The sequence below is a fragment of the Amblyomma maculatum genome, chromosome 4, assembly GCF_055883805.1.
Source record: "Amblyomma maculatum isolate TAMU_Amacu chromosome 4, ASM5588380v1, whole genome shotgun sequence".
NCBI lineage: Eukaryota > Metazoa > Arthropoda > Arachnida > Ixodida > Ixodidae > Amblyomma > Amblyomma maculatum.
In genome coordinates, this window is record NC_139347.1 from 57,192,705 (window position 1) to 57,210,364 (window position 17,660).

The window sequence follows — 17,660 nt, forward strand, 5'->3', positions numbered from 1 at the left end:
ATCACACGGATGTCTCATCATTTCGCCCCCATCGAAACGCAGCCGCCGGCGGTCGGGATCGAACCCGGACACTCCGGAACAGTAGTCGGGCATCTTAACCACTGCACCACCGCGGCGGGGCTTATGCTACCAATAACAGTCAGTTTTGTTGCCACACACTTTGTTTTATCTGCATTCACCTGAGACGTTATCATATACTTATTGTATCTACATTTTTGCTGCATTATAACTGCACTTGCAGTGTCGCGCATGCCTCTCGGTAATTTATGGTTGTGAGTCAACCGGTTCTATTTCGTGCTATGCAACGCTGCAGCGCCTTCCACAAGAACAACAATTTTCGACTCGGGGGCCTGTTAGGGCCTGGCGATAGTTGTGCGCACAGTTGATGGTGCTGCAGTAATAGACAACAAGGTAGCGTAGGCGGCCAACTGGTTTTTCAGCTTGCCGGGGGATAATCAAAAGAGGCAATGCCGCAACGGACCCCTGGAGGGGCATTGAACGACACAGCGGCAAATTTAGGAGCCGTGGAAGCAGAGCGTGAAACACTGCAGTGTGACCTGAAAAGAAAAGAACATCCCATTCTAATCGACCTCATTCTTGCTCAGGAGGAGGGATAGCGACAACTGTAGAGCGCCTTCACTGCCTTATTGAAAGCACCCCCTCCCAGAATCACGTGAGTCAGACCTACCTGAACTTGGCGATCACGACTGGAGCATTCTTGTCTTCGGACACATCCTTGAAGAATCTTATGTACAGATGCCTTCAATGCTCTGGCGAATCTAGATAGCAACTTGTGAGCGTCGTAGTTTATCAAGACATACTAGGTCATACTATGACATGCTACACATACAAGACACACAAGACATACTACGTGTACAGTTATCGCTTTCAAACAAACAAACCGTTCAAGTGACCGACGTATAGTACGCCTCCTGCACCACTCCATTAGGATTCTCCGTTGTTCATTTTTCTGAATCCAAAATTGGGGGGGACATTTCGCCTTTAAAAGTATGACGTGACGGTGCTAATGACTACCGTCTGAGGCTCCCCTTACGGATCATCTTTCGCGTACATTCACTTTTCAGCTCGCTGCATCAAAAATCCCTTAATTTTTGCCCCAGTTGCATCACAAGCATTATTTGACCATACAGTCGTAACATACCACAGTACGTGAAAAACCTCCAGGCACAGATATAAAGCTCCGCTTTAGTCAAGTCGCACGATCGTACCCGTGGAAGCGTGGCATATATAGCGATAGCGTATGTCTCGGGATGCTAAGTTCCTTGGTTCGACTGCCACCTCGCTCTAAATTTTCCTTTCAGTACACAGACTTGGAAGACAGCCGAGAACAGACCGGGAAAGCGTGCATGGTCACTCATTTTACGCTTGCCAGAGCACTGCCAGCACAATAGCGTGCTCAGAAGGGCAACGAGAGTGACGCCATTCCGCAACAATGTGTTGCTCTTGCAAGCGTCTGGCATTCATGATGTCAACAGTGCCCACGCGGACACCGCAGAACAGAGACCATTCAGTGTGCCCACTACCGCCCTTGGAAAAAAGCGTTCTTAACAAGCAGCGTAACGCGTAATCTGGTGGATGCTCCTAAGAGGGAAGACAATGAGCACGAGATGGTAATTTTCTTGCTGCTTTTTCGAAGCAAGGACTCCGTGGGAAAGTAAAACAAGAACAGAAAGGAAGCCCTCGTCTCAGATAACACACGCACGAAAACACACACACGCGCAAGCAAGCTCCAAAGCAGGCTCCCCTCGCCCAGGAGGGGAATACCCATGTCCGCTACGCCAGACAATCCGGTTTTCGCTCAGGGCGGTCGGCACTCGCACGCCGCCGCAAGTCGGCGCGGAGACGTTTATATAAAAGAGTTTCCTAACCCACAGCGGCGCCTCACTCAAAAAGAGACGCACGCCGAGCGGTCGCCCTGCGCCGGTATCGAACTTGTCAGTGCACACGTGCAAGCGAAGAGCCATCACCACCATGCGGTTCATCCAGAGGCGGGAACTGGGAGCGCTGTTCCTTCTGCTGTGCGTCTTCGCATCACTCGCCACTGCGGCCGTGTTCGTTCAGCCTGTTGATGTGAAAAACAGTGAGTGTTCGTGGTCACTGAGTAGCATTTGGATACAGCTTCGTTACAACCTGTACAGTGTTACTTTACTGTAGCTAAGGTGACTGTCTCAGCCTTGTGACATTGGCTTCAAAGCAAATTTGTTGCGTCTAAAACTGCATATGCGTTTATAACTTGATTGTTTCGTTTTCTGCAAATACAGTTATCAGTATCTATATTTCGCAGAGCGGGTAAGGGCGAACTAGTGTACGGGCAGCTTGTCCCAATTTGGGAACAGATAATCTAAGAAAACAAAATTACTAGCTAAAATAGACTTCTACACACATGTGCACGCGTACCCCTTGGAGTTGCCAGATGACAACTTCCTGCTTTTATAATTATTATATTTTCCCATCATACACAGCTGAAAAGCTGAGTCTTAGGAGGCGTTGGCTCAATGCAGTCTGTGAGGGTGACGGCAGTGATGACATGACGGCTCGAGCAGTGCGACATGCCAAATGGAATATAGCGCTACACATAGTGTCAGACTGCAAAAGAAGATAACCTGTCACAATATCGCTTAAAAATAGATGCGAAAATTGATATCTGCGGTAGAAACCATACACAGCCAAGTTAAAAAAAAAAGTGAGAGTCCCTTACCCGCGTATGTACGGTATAGTGCACATCTGCTGCTGCAGTTCATTTAAGTGGTTCGTCCATGCGGATGACAGGAACGCTTTACTTAGATTTTGTGATCTAAACAGCTTTGCTCCAGGAAAATGCAGTCGGATACAGATTGGTTTCAACTTTCACGTTTGAGATTCATGTTTTCAGAACAGCAGGTATTGGAAAAGGTAAATCTCGCACTTTATTGCGGATGACTTGTTGCGCACGGAAAAGCGCTACAATGTGTGCATGTGAAGTTTTGCCGACGTCATTTTGAGCTAGATGACAAGTTGTCTTATTTTGGATGACATGTGCTCAACAATGTACTGCTTCAGTTCAGTCTAATGTTCTAACTACTTTAACTTTTCTGAGATTTTAGACTGTGTCGTGCAAATAACGAAGAATTGAACTGTTGTTAGACCTTCGCGACGTATTTGATGGAAGCCAGCGACCGATCCTGCGCTGAGCTCTGCCCTATGCTGAGACTCGGGTGGCATTTGTAAATCTTGCTTAAAGTAGAATTTTTAGAACCAGCGATAAGTTAACGGAGTTGCATATTGGGCACCACGCTTCCGATGTCTGATAGGTACCTGCTTTCGAGTCACCTGGTGCTCTCTCCTTCAGCATCCCTCACAACCAAAGTCGCGTTGGGACCTTAAACACCAGAAACAAATGAAAACCCAAGCCTAATCAAATTTTATTTATATTCGTAGACCTACGCGAACTGATAGCATAATTGCAGAAACGCCCTTTTCTGGCATATTTATTAAACAATGGTCAGAGTGACAACTGCCTCAAAGGCAGGAGGCCTCTGTGAAAAGTAAATTCATGATTCATGTAGCAGCTAACTCAGACGTCAAAGCAATTTGGGCTAATGTAAAGAAGACGAAGAAGAAACAACGCTGCGGCATCGCCATCACCATCGCTGGTCTCCGGCGCCCATCTCTCTCGCGCTGAAGCTGTGCCCTGCGGCTGGTATTCCGATCCTGCTGTGCCCGAATTACTGCCAGCGCTAGACGTTCCAATCAACTATTAAATCCACATTTCACTAAGATGTTTTGGCACGATAGATTGTTACTCGGCACGAAGAAAACGGCGAACTTAATTTGCAATTCGGTGTTGTGTTCGTCTGTTTATTCTTGCGGGTGTCCCATTTCTCAATGTTCGCTTCACGAAAGCACTTTGAAAATGTGTGGCCATAATGCGTCGTCAACAGGTGATGGAGCACTTTTGTCTTTCGGATCTATTTTTTGTGCATGTCTGCATATTCGCGGAAAGTTTAGCATGAAGACATTTGCGAGTCGTAAAAATTTAGTAAATTATTTAGCAGTCAATCGAATGTATAACCTATATTTATTTTTTTTTCTTTGAAGAGGAAGAGTACTGGACTAGATGCTTAACTAGGTCTCGAGCCTTAAAAATGTGGAAAAACAGCGAGATGACGGCCAGCCATACATGAAAATTGTAAATGATCGAACAAGCGCCACATGGTATCCTGTAATCAAAATGACAAAAATAAACAAACAAGTCGGCAGCATAGTTCACTAACTACATGAAACTGCAGTGATCAAAAAGAACAAGAACAAGAAAAACAGTGATTATACTAGTCCAGCAAAAAAAAAAAAAATAATACCCTAGACAAAACATTTTTTTGAGATAGATTCGGCTACAAGAAGGATGAAGGCCGTTGTTTAATAAATTTGTTAAGATGCTCTCATTACATTTTTTATTCAATCTACCTGATGTATTTATTTGACGTAATGAAGGGTTCATTAGTGCTTAATTCAATGTCTGGCATCATAGGTTAACAACTCTTTATAAATTTAGGAGATGGAAATCAGAACTGTAAGACTGGAGATAAAACAGGCGTAACGCACACGCAAGCGATTGCGATAATATGTGAGCACTGAAAGCGAATCAAAAGCTGTCCAGATGTCTCGCAGGCCGCTTTTTCTGAGCCTTCAGATAACTTAAGTTTTCGTCTTAAGAAGTTCCAGAAATGACCTCGTGCGTCTAGCCGATGGAAAACATTCTGATAAAGTTGAAATAGATACTTGAGGAAATGGTATCCCTTATATAGCACTCATTTTGCCAGGCGACCCGAAATTACTGCCTATATATACTGCAATGACACTTTTTAAAAGGGGTGAAAAGCAAGCGGCGTGAGTAGAAGGTATAATCTTACCCCGATTATCAGATTAAGAAGCGTGACCATGGGCGTGGGTTCATCATATAGCCCCATTAGTCGCGAAGTTGTCCATGCATCACTGTGCGAGAAAAAAAAAAGGACAATGTTGATAGAGGCAATATGTTTTCCTTATTGGAATTTTCCTCCCATCGTTTCAGCATTAAGTGCATAAACGCCATTTCTTGTCGCGCCCTTTCTCATGTGACAAAGGCAGCCTGCTCAGCCGACCGTTTCATCTTTGCTTTGCGTCTCCTCTGACCCTCTGCAGCAAGCTTTTCAATCCTTCTTCATCTTGTTTCTTTTTCCGGTATTCTCGTCTTTGCATACGAGGAGACGATCTCCGGAATACTGAGTGGAAAAACCGAGGGCTTTGCGTAGACTCGGCAAAAAGAAAAAGCAAACAAAAAACGCGGAGCTGATTCAGGAGGGGTTCCCCCACCTTCAAGTGCTTGCCGCTAACTTAAACAAGACAAGTCGTCGCGTGCAGGTTTTATTTGCCAAGCGCACAGTATTATCAGTGGATTCCATCTTTTTTAGCGTGCGACAAAAAAAAAAAAAAAGAATGCATAAGCAGTTGGGTAATATTTGTGCACACAAAGTAAGGCCACGTGAAGCCGCAAAGACCATACGTGCTCAGTGAGGCAACGAAGTTGCGAATGCACGGCTGTTGTTTACGAAGCAGAGGGAAGGGCCTGAAGCTATTTGGACTCCCGTAAAAGGAACGAGCACGCGACGGTCATTTAATGCCAAGGTCTGGCAGAGTTAATTAGTTTCCTAGAATGAGGAAGGGAGACGATTTACAGAGCAGGCGTGCTCCATTTTCTACGTTTTATGGACCACAGCAAGTATGCGAGCAATATTCTAGAGGTAAAAAATACGCAGGTTTGGTGAAAGGCAGTGTTCGTTTAAATTAATACGCTGATATATTTTATCAGCACTCAAAGTGCATTCAAGCAAACTTTCTTTCTTTATTTATTTTTTGAGGTCTACTTCATTCCACTTGCCGCAGTGCACAACAATTTCAGTTCGGAAGCATGGGAGCACCGCTGACGTTGTTTCTGGGCAGAAAAAAATAAATAAATAATAACATGGTATTAATTATGAGCTCGCTGAGCGTAAGAACGCGGGGTAGATATCAACTCTTGAGACACGGATTATGCCATAAACGTACGTTGCTGTCATAAACGTCATGTTCGTCTTTAACACTGTACTGTATGTGTTGTAGTTCAGTTCAGGACGTTTCTTTGTTAATGTAACCGTTTTTTTTTTTATTGTGCGTTTCTCAGTAATATAATTACATGGCCGCGAGCTGAAGGACCAGAAGGGATGACAGATGACGGTGATATGATTTAATGGCTAATGGCCTGGTGATTGACTGAAAAGCTTTATTACAGGATAAGGAAGGGGCATGTATGGGTGGGGCTCTCTATAGTCCGGGACTTCATGCACCGGGCTGGCGGCGGCTGTGTTACAAGGACCTTGAGGCGAGCCCTCCTGTCCGCGTCACCTTTACATGTAATAGTGTTCTAGTCCAGCACAATGTTATTCTTTATTGGTTGATGAAGAGTTTATAAATATTATTATTACAACTTGATGTTCAATCGTTGCAGAAACTGTTTACGGCACGAGGTAAAATATGTATCCTGTGCCCTTTAGTGGTTAACGGCATGGTATGCTTGCCGATGTCGCCGATCTCGTGGCCGGAAGCAGTTGCATGCACCGCTTTGAATAAGATTTACAACCGCCTCTAATTTAAAGGACAAAATTTCTTCAATACTCCTTCCTCAAAAAGTTGTTCAATATGCACGCAGCGAATACAAAACGCAGTTACGTTGGCATACTATTCAGACGCTTCAAACTTTTCCGCCCGACAGAATGACTAGCGCGGAAGGTGAACATACTCGCGTTAAGGGAAATTTTATTGGCAGTGTGGCATGTGACAAGCCGAGAAGAAAAGACCGGGGCCGTTTGAGCCGTTTAACTATATACCTACTTACTAAAATATTACTAAAACTTACTAAACTTACTAAAATATTCCGTGCACGTTTACGATATGCCATGATGCGGAATTTGAGTGCAACTATTAAAGCACTTTTGTGAAATATTAAGGCTAAAAATTTGAGAAATCTTTAATTGTGTGTATGTGTAGTTACAAAGCACTCTTTATTTTTCTCACGAGCCAAGGAAAATTTCTCAGAATTAGAGAAGGAAGAGCCGCGAGCTCTGCGCCGCTTGCACGTGGCTCTTTCGTCTCTCCTTTTGAGAAATTCAGTTTGGCTAGTGACTCTCTTTTTCTCAGTTACACCGACGACAACGACGACGTGCCTCAACCGTCCAACGGAAACATAAGAGCGGCGCTCTAAAAAAGCTAGGTGTGTGGAGCCTCACTTTTTGGCACAAAAAAATAATAATAATAATAATAAAAATTGGAAAAGGAAGAACATTGAAAATAAAACGCTATTATACTTTAATGGTGGGCAATTACATGAAAACAAAAAGAAAAGCTTTATTAATATATATTGATGCCTACCCTATTTCATTTGCAAGAATAACCATTTTTCGGAAACCTAAAAAAATATAAACACGCCTAAGCTGTCATTCTCTACAAGGATTTCAAAACAACCGAAACGGCTGCTTGCAACGAGGCCACGCCAGCGAGCGTTCGCAAGGAAACACAAACACCAGTAATTGTACAGGAGCAAACACAGAAAGGAGAAAACACAAAGCCACGTACCACCGCCTTCCGCAGTCATAGAGGCGCGCAAACACAAAGGAACTTGAGGAATGACTCGCCCTTCCAAGCGAAAACTTCGGCGACCTCGTCACCAGGGTCGGTAGATCTGCGCTTTCGCTCCGGCCTCCGCGCCGGGCGAAGCCATCAAAAAGACACCCAGCCGACAAAACAGGACGCCATTAGGAGGTCAGCGGACACGTACACAATCAGGGTCGCGATCAGCTTTCTCCTCCGACCTGTTTGCGAAAGCCGGCACGTGTGAAATGCTTGCGCGGCTGAGTCTAGCAGGGAAACAACGTTCGCCGACAGCGAATGGGGAATAATGATAGGTCGCACCGGTTGTGTACGCTGCCAGGATGAGTGACGGCTTTGCAATGTGCAGGAGTGATGTGAGCGGTGGTTATTCACTCATTGTATCCGGCAATACAATAACATCCCTGGATGCATTCTAGCCGGCCATGGACACAATGTAACACTTTTACCTTGACTTGTGCCGTCCCAACAAGTTGTGCTTCCAAAAAAGCCTGCTGGTAAACCCGATAGCGGACTCAATATTTGGTGATGAAAGGCGGCTTCACGTGCATTTTGAAACAGTTTGGAACACTGGTAGATGCTGGACAGGTTCGTACTAAACATTTCGGCAATTCTAGCGTGGTCATATATTCATCACTACGCACATTGCGCAAAATACAACTGAATGCATTGCATAGCCTTGTTCAGTCCTGCCTGTATCGTCTTCAGGCTACCCCAACTTTCCTTACCAGCCCTGTATCCTACACAAGCCTAGATCATTATCTGTACACATGCCCAGTTGCTTTAAAATCCCTCCATTTTCCTTACATCCCTGCCCTCTACCTGCCACATTCTTTAAGTTGCTGCTTGAATTGGAAATAGACCATCAAGTTGTCGTTGCGGAACAAGCCGGTTTCCCCTCGCGACTGAGACGAAATTCCCAAAACTTGTTCTTTCTCTCGAATAAAATCACGTACGGCACTGCATAGATTTGATTTTTTTTGTTTCTCTTGTCTTGTTGGGGTTCCTGGAGTGTTTGTACCCAAAGCAGAAATTTCGTTCACTGCAAATGTCGTTTTCATAGTTCACATTACAGGGGCACTGCGTGCAAAATAGGGCCACTGTCGTAGCAAGCCACCTATCAGCATGATAACCCTCCTATTCTGATCAATACTCTCTTCATAACTGCTCTCTCCTTAATGTAATGCCCTTGTCCTTTACACAGTGCCTTGAGATGTACAACCATAGTTGTTCCTGGCTTGAGCATAATCTCTGATAAGCAACCTTGTTAAGTGCAAATTGCTTGGTTGCCAGATGCAGATCAAGTAAACAATCAATATCACATAAAAAGGAAAGAGGAGTGGTTCCGTGAGCCGACAAGATAAGTTCTATAGAATGAAAGGCTGTCGAAACGAAGTGCAGTGCACAGCTCACGAGCGAGCATAACTTCGACCAGCGATACTTGTCTGGCTATAAATGGGTCAAAGGATCTATTAGTACAGTAATTCTCTAGGGACAACTTACAGAAGTTGAAAATAACTGAAGTGGATTATTGAACCCTGTACATTTAATTTTGGTCTGTGCAAGGATGCCAGCAACCGCGTACCTATGCAGTCAGTGGCTGCAACGTGTAACCGCTTCAGCGGTTTCCCTTCAATGATTCAGCTTCTCAGTTCCATTACCGATAAATCATTTCCACTGTGGAGGTTTTCGACGCATCTTGTTTTTCGCACGAATCCGCCTGCAGACGTTGAAGGCCAGGGAGCTGGGAGAAGGCACACTGACAACCGAGACAGCGTCTGGCCATCTATTTCAGCGTCGCGCAAGGTCGCAATGTCAGCAGCACCCCCCACTGGGATGCCGCGCGTCAGGCACGCTTGGTACCCCCGGAAACCAGTCTTGGGTCGGAGGTTATGCCTACATGTCTGCGTATATTTCCGCGCAGTTACAGGGTGGAGGGTAGCCGTTCAGAGAGACACTTCTCTAAAATAAAATTACGAAAGCTTAGCCGGGCATCGTTTAAGCCGTATGCTGCATAACAGGATGCGTGCGCATCGCTACGGACCTGAAGGACAGCAATAAAGATATGAAAGCAGTGGGCATACTTGAGTATTAGCTAAAGCGGAACTCCATAAAACAAAATATATACAACAGCTGTAGGTCAAGGGCGTTTGCAGCCTTCGTTTCTCTTTTGCTTTTCTGGAAAGTAATAAAAAGAAAACGGTAATGACACATTGCATTGAGCGGCGGAAAGCACGCCGAATCATAGCCACGAATTTAAAAGCAGCAGGTCTCATCACTGCCAGGCCTTGGTGCCCAGTGCGTTTGGAATTAATGCTCTCACGAAAGAACGCCGCAGACATTAAGGAGAAGCAATCTTTGGAGGCAGCACAGTTGGACTGCGCGTGCGTGTACAGAAAAGCAAGATGCCGTAAAAATTATCTGAAGCTGTGCAGCAAGGGCAAAAATGGATTCAAGGTATAGAGTAGAAAGAATGCAACTACTTGGTCAGTTCTCTCCCACATGGTATAAGCTTGAAACTTTGGCTCGGCAACCTGTCGCGGATACATCCGTCTCGTTTGCTGGGGCAACTATACATCATTGCCGACTCCCAGACCGCCTACAGAAACTGCATGCGAGGCCGGGTTTCATCCTTGGCCTGTAAAATCTTATTCCAAGCCAGACACCAGGCCCTAGACAGAGAAGTAATATAAGTACCTTGACATCAAGGGGTAGAAGAAAATGAGTGTGCACACGCCGCAGCCCGAGTGTTCCTATCCTGGGATCGTTTATCAGTTCCCTCATATGACCACCCTCAGGCCCCCACTGCATACCGTGAGCAACCTTGACCACGAGATACCACAATACGTCCTCTTAGCGAGACAAGCATTCCCTGCACTCGGTTAAGGACTCGGTAAAACCATAGGAGACCACGAGATACCACAATACGTCCTCTTAGCGAGACAAGCATTCCCTGCACTCGGTTAAGGACTCGGTAAAACCATAGGAGTGACACATTAGGCGGCTACAAACGCTGTCCTACAACAGCCCAACTAGACTGCACAAAATTGATCCGTGTACTTTCTCACCTGAATACACATTTTGAGACCAGAAAGCAGACCTTTACCATATGGTATGGGCTTGCCAAAAAAAAAAAAAAAAAACCAGCCGTACCTCGTAAAGAAAATCCAAAGTGGGCGGATTGGGAGGTGACCCTGTCCAGCTCCTACCCTGCGGCACCAAAGACTTTGCTTGTGAGAGCTCGTACAGCGGCTTCAGCCAACGGAATCCTGGACTGAGGACCCGATAGACTGCGCACTTAACCCATAACCCATTTTTCCAAATGAATGTTTTATACTACTACTACTGAGGCAATTTGAGCGTGGAGCTAGATAAATATGGAGATCAGAACATATAAATAGAGTACAGGTAAATGTACCTCTCCTTTCTTTTTTTTCATTTGGAAGACCTTGGTGATCGGACAAGCAGCCTAGCGCAGTAGACTCAAGTAATTTACTTTTTATTTTTCTTTTGCTTCTTTCAGAGCAGTGCATATGGAAAAAGTACGCCATTCCGGACGGAGCACACATCAACCTCGCCAACCCCTGCATAAGCCTCACGTGCGATGCAAGGCTCAAGTACCTTCGTGGTGCATCGTGAGTATCCCAATGCAGCTTTTCCCTGCACCTGTAAGCAGACGCCACCCGACTAGAGAAGAACAGGCCGAATGCACAATTGGAAAGGAGCGTCCTTATAGCATTAAGCTTTTTTATTTGACTTTTCTTTCTTATTTATCTTAGTGTTGTTTATGTTTGACTGTAAGTTCTCGTTGTGCAGTACTCTCATGTGTAAGTGAATACAGAGTGGTGTAGGGTTAGGCCGCCCAATGCCAGCACATTTAACGCAAGTTAAGTTTAATTTGTGGGGCTAATGTCCCAGAACACATCCGGCTATGAGAGACTCATTAACCCAAATTAAGGCCAACCTAAATAAACTGTCACAAAATATGGTGGCGGGGGAGGGGGAGGGGATAGAACTTCGCCTTTGAAGGAATATAGACATGTAATTTTTGGTTTCGCGGTTTATTCTTTGCAATGATGTGTAATGCATTGCTATATACCAATCACTACATGGTTTTCCTTATAACCGCAAAAATAATTTTGAATATAATCTTTTTTCTCTCCCCGGTTGCGGTTTCGTTTTCAACAGCCTAATGAAGGATATGACGACAAAGTTCCATATAGGTCACGTGAGGGCTAAAAAACCTGCGTTGTAATTGCTGCTTCTTCAATCATTTTAAACTCGGGCTCTTGAGGCAGGTTAGCTTTCGCGTTATTGCGGATCAAAAAGAGGAAGGAGTTGTTATGGCACTGTTTTACATCTCTCACGTTACTTTTATGCAAATTTGACGTCATAGCCATTGCTCGACCGTTCAAACCGAATCCGAACAAGTGAGACCGAAAGATACAATGACGAATTGTTTAGCAATTTCAGGTGAATACTTCGGGGCGGTCGATGTACACTGATCTTTTATTTGTCATTAACAGAAAGAAAATATGCGAACTAAATTTGGTGTCCCTACTCCTTTAAACGTATGACGTGCCAGCGTTAACGGTTCCCGTCCACGGCGACTCCTTGGTATCTTGGTTTGCTTACATGAACTTTGAAGCTCGCTTAATCAATGGTTTCTTAATCTGCGTCTTTGTTATCTCGTACATTAATTTTAGCATACAGTCGTAGGTGACTGCATTATACTCCACGTAGACATCACATAGACTCCACATAGACTCCAAATAGACTCCACATAGACTCCACACCGACTCCACATAGACTCAACATAGACTCTACATAGACTCCCCATAGCAGGCCGTATACGAACGTGCCTTTGTGTTTTAGGGGTAGCATGTCGAACTGCGAATACAAGGATCCTGAAAGGCTCGATTTCCCCCAGTTTTCCATCCGAAATGAGAAGCCCGATTTAGCAACTCGTGCTAAATCAGCCATCTTCCGTAACGGCGTGACGTCACACAGCCCTTCGATCAATCTGCGCATAACGGGGTACGATCAGTTAACAAGTAAAATTGATAGGATGCTTGACCTTGAGGAAGCGAAGCACGCTCGTGGCCAGTGTGTGAACACAACTCGAAAGTGCTATGCAATTTCACTGATTTACTACCGCGCAGAAAAGAAACAGTTGCCTGTCTGGATGTTTTAGTGCGCTTATCCTCGCATTAGGGTTCGCTTGCTCTTGGTTTTAGTCAAACGTGCACGTGTTCAGCGCCCGTATTTAAAGCGCGTCCACTCGCAGACCCAGGAGAAGACGCATTAGGCTACGACCGAGACCGAGTGAAAATTTCCGCCACGCACCCTGCATAAGAAATTCAGTGGCCGGCGCCAGAGAAAGCGGAGCCAGAGCATGCATGCGTGTCGTGAGGTCCTTGCGCTGCTGCGGCTGGGAGGGTGCGGAGGAGTTATGTTTCCTGCTATGACGTTCGCGTGTTATCAGCACCAAAATCACGGGAGGACACGCAACGAGTCCTTGGGCAAAACCAAGCGCTCAATTTAGAGGTGTATTTCCGAGAACTAGCGGAGGTAGTATATATCTGGATAAAGAGAAAGGAATTGGAAGAAATTGCGACTGGCTGTGGTTGGGGAGCTACACAATAGCACGGGGGTCGACAAAGGCTGCCGATCGCGAAGGTGTTCTCTTATGAAGCAGGCGCATTATATCTAACAGATATGCCTTAGCTACTTTATCAACTACATTCAAGCCATCATTAAGATCGGGAACTACTCTCAACTGCATTGGTGCGATCAGCATGATATGCTCCTTACTCCCTTTATTGGCGCTTAAATGCGCATGTAACAATGATCGAGAAAACGCAACTTCATGTCCTCAAATAAATTGATCCTGAACATACTTGCGTTAGCTGAGCTAGTATATATGGACTTAGAGCCAATTTATTTTTTAGCAGAGGTGCTTCTGTAATTGCTGAACGGGAACTCTGATTACTGTGGTCTCATTAATTTCTGCAAGAGCGAACGTTCTTTATATCGCCTGTGCTCAGTGTAGGGCATGTCCTATTCCGCCGCTGATGTTATTTCCTTTGTGTCTGTGTTTGATGCCCGCTATGCCTTGTGCTGTCATCGTGAAGAGATTAAAATGCAACGGGTATTCAGTAGACACTCACAGTTAGGACGGAGTGAGTGAGAAGTTAAGCAGACAATGCTTTCCTTTCTGCCTCTTATATCACCACAGAACATTAGTAAAATCTGCATTGATCGACAAGGCTTCAAATACTTCATTTTTCCTTTCCTATAAAGCTATTTACAGATTGTTTTAGACGGTTGAACGTCATACGTGGAGAAGTGGAATTGAAAAGGGCTAAAACAGTATAAAATTGTAATTGGAAGGTCACAGCATTTCTCAAACGACATTAGGGCACATAAGTATATTGTGTTAATTAATTGCTCTTAAAAGTTCTTATTCGGATGTGATGCGAATTGAGCTGCAGACCCTTGAATACTGAGTTAGACACGTGACCCTTCGCCACGCAGGCAATCTGTTTCCGTCCTACTTTATTTACTTTACGTGGTTAAGTGCGCACAGAAAAGATCTAAACATATGCGGATTATTAACAAAGCACTCAACTAGTGACTGCACTACACTAGCTTGACTGAAAGCACAGCTATAAAGGCGTAAACGAGAGACACCGCATCAAAAATGGAAACCAGCCCGAGTAGAAAGTCTCTTTCGAGATAGATATTCTGCAGTTGTAGCATTATTCGAATGGCTTCTGGGTGAAACAAAATCTTCAACGATGCAGTCCAGCATGGGCGTTTTGCACAGGCTATCTATCACGTTCAAAGTGAATAAACATATCTTCGGATTTTTAGCTAGTTGGAGTAGCACAAGGTGTCCTACACTGTATGGAATTTAAAAGAAAGTGTTTTTAACGTTCTTTGCCGCACATCACAATAAATAATCGTCTCCTTGCAATTAATAAAAAAGTGTTCAGTGGTTCCGGGGACATGCCACATATGACAATGAACAGAATATATAAGATACAATTTTTTTTCCTATCGAGATATTTGTTAACAGATAGAGCGTCGGTGTGCATTTTTACAAGAACGTTTTGGCGCAAAGAAAAATCGGCATTTTGCACGCTCGCGTTAGCATCTTATAACCTTGAGAGTAAAGTACATTGAATGATACAACTGCGCAGGAAAGAGTGTCGTTATTAAATCCCCAAATAGACTCTTAAGAGCAGCAGAATATAAGTACTCATTAAAATATCGGGCTGTCAAATACTGCATTGATGTATAAACACTGCGCAGAAAGCGCAAGGAGGGAGGCGCTCAGTAACATTTAGGTAAAATTAGCACCCCCTTTTGTACCACATTGATTGGCATTTAGTTGTAAGCTATAGCACATTATGTACCAGGTTACTCGGCATAGATATAAAGCTCGGATTTATCTTAGCGCGCGAACAAGTTCGGTTGGGCTACCTGACGAGTGTAAACTAATGAGTTTGGGTGACACTATAGGGGCACTAAAAAAGGGTATGTAGTGATTAAGCCGACAACAAAGTGCATATCGGCGAGAGTTTAATTTAGTATCTTAGGAATATATATGCCTATGTACATTTGCGAAATAATAGAGGCACAAATTAACGAATTAGCGATCAAGCGAGTAGCATCGTGCATATACTTGAACGAGGATCTGCTAGAGGATTTGGCAAACATGGGCGCCATTAAAGCTGTTGCGTCCTACCCTTAAAGGCAGAGCTTAAATTTCCTCCTTTTTTTTTGACTGACATTTGTTCACATTGCGATAGTATCATCTTTCTTGTAACTACACTTGTTCTAGGCCCGAGGCCAAATCCGGCGGGCGATTTTGAATTACCCCTCTCCCTCCTTCATTTACGAAAGTCCCGCGAATCGCACATTAAGTACAAAACGTTTTGAAAAAGGCTCCGTCAAAACTTAATCCAAGATAAAGAACAAAAAAGGAAACTGCATGGCTTAAGCCATGCAAAGTCGACAGACTGTGCAGAACTAAATTTAGTTCTGCACAGTCTGTCGACTTTTGTCATGCCCCGGCTATATTAAAAACAAGTCTGCATCTTCGCTTGAACTAGTCTTTTTTTTTTTCGTATATGCCGCAATACATTGAATCTGTCAGTAACACATTAGAGAGCTTGTGTTTTCACTTTTTAGCAATTATATTGTCACTACCAGAGATTTAATTATGCTAAAACTCATGTTTTCTATGGATGAGTGGTCACCAATCCGAAGAGCCTCAGCGCCGTGAACAAGTTATCAAAATGTTAATAAAATTTAAATGTACATTCCGGTTTGGGCGAAAACTTTACAAAACGTGGCCTGTCTACTACTGGCGCACTTTGTTGTGAGAAAATCATTAGCGTTGTGATCGAAAATTTTTTTCAAGATAACCAAACAACTCAACTATCAAATCCAATACTTAAATTAAACCACTGTGGTTAAGTACAATTATAATGAGGGAATAATTACTCATCAGCACACACTCAAGAGCAGTCATGCAAGTACAAATAAAACGTACGAAATTTCATGACAGAAACAAAAAATTGTGCTGGTCTGGATTTTAAACTTGGGACGAACACCTAGTGAGTCGCTTTATTAAATGAGCTAACTAGTACGGCCAGGAGACCAGATGGTAGGCCAATTATCTATCGCTCCGATCATATACTATGCTGGCCGTCCTGGTTACCTTAGCTGGCATAGCGATTAACTCTGACAGTCGGCCGTCCCGAGCCCGAATCCAAGACCGGGCAGAAAATTTCTTCAGCCACAAAAATCCCGAGAAAGCTGCAAGCTATCCTTTTGGCCCTACGGCTGCACTTGGGCGTATGCTAATGAGTAATTACTCTCCTATTGTAATCTAATTGGTTACCTGGTTTGAGCACCCCCCTTGAATGCAGTAGATGCGGGGTTCAATTCTTATTGCTGCCAGGTACCCATCAGTTTCAGGGAGTACAAGGTTTTGTCTTGGGTGGTGCTTACGATAAAATGCTTGGAAGGAATAAAAAGAATGTAACAACACGAAAAAGCAAGGCAGGAAAACACAAGACTACAGACGATGCACTCACCTGATCTGTTGCATGTTGATTTCAGTTCTGTCCTAGCATCAATTTGTTTGGACTGAAGCCTTGCTTGATAATGAGTCTTTGGCTACACGAAAATGTCTCGTGCCAAGGAAAATGCCCTGGGAAAAACTGTGTCTGCATTAATTAATTAATTAATAATAATAATAATAATAATAATAATAATAATAATAATAATAATAATAATAATAATAATAATAATAATAATAATAATAATAATAATAATAATAATAATAATAATAATAATAATAATAATAATAATAATAATAATAATAATCCCTATACATTTCTTTTACAGATGTGGCCGCGTGTCGCTGGACGGCTATCCAAAGAACTGTACCCTGAAGAAAGGCAAGGGAATCTACCCCAAGTGCTGCAAGACACACGTCGTCTGCACATGAGCTTTCTGCTTTAACCACGCTCAAAGGAACAAAGTACAAGTCTAACCTTCGCTTCGTGGAGTTTTCCAAAGCAGAAGCGAAACACATGGGCTGAAAGCTCTGTCTGCCAATATGTGCCAAAACAAAAGCGAAACAACCGCGGACGCTCTGTGACAAATTGTTTCATTTCCTCGTGCCTATTTTTTGTGTGTGCCCGTTAACATATGTTATGAGCTGCATCCGCAGCAGCACGCTGTTTGGCTTCCTTGATCCCAGTTGAGGAACAAATCACAATGGAGGCTGTACGTGGGTATGTACTGTGTAATAAATGTGTGTGATACGAGGTGTTGCAAGCCTCAATAAGAACACTCGAATGAATTCGTTGCGAGTTAACCACACAACACGTGGCTGTTCATGTTCTTCGTGTCCTCTGCCCTTTGGAGTCAAGACAGAGTAAGAAGCACTATCCCAATGC

The 17,660-nt window shown here is 43.9% G+C and overlaps 1 protein-coding gene across 1 annotated transcript; it reads left to right on the forward strand.

Moving 5' to 3' along the window:
- The first annotated feature begins 1,882 nt into the window (after positions 1 to 1,882).
- LOC146191126 (uncharacterized) lies at positions 1,883 to 17,528 on the forward strand. The gene is made up of 3 exons (XM_084599882.1): positions 1,883 to 2,101; positions 11,204 to 11,315; positions 17,104 to 17,528. The coding sequence occupies exons 1-3, from the start codon at positions 1,993 to 1,995 to the stop codon at positions 17,204 to 17,206; spliced, it is 324 nt and encodes a 107-aa protein (XP_084456008.1). The 5' UTR covers positions 1,883 to 1,992; the 3' UTR covers positions 17,207 to 17,528.
- Positions 17,529 to 17,660: the final 132 nt, after the last annotated feature.

Excerpts from the sequence above, each read along its gene's own strand:
- LOC146191126 (XM_084599882.1), top strand. The coding sequence starts at position 1,993 with ATGCGGTTCATCCAGAGGCGGGAACTGGGAGCGCTGTTCCTTCTGCTG. Across the intron at positions 2,102-11,203 it reads GCCTGTTGATGTGAAAAACA|AGCAGTGCATATGGAAAAAG; the intron begins GTGAGTGTTCGT and ends TGCTTCTTTCAG. Across the intron at positions 11,316-17,103 it reads AAGTACCTTCGTGGTGCATC|ATGTGGCCGCGTGTCGCTGG; the intron begins GTGAGTATCCCA and ends TTTCTTTTACAG.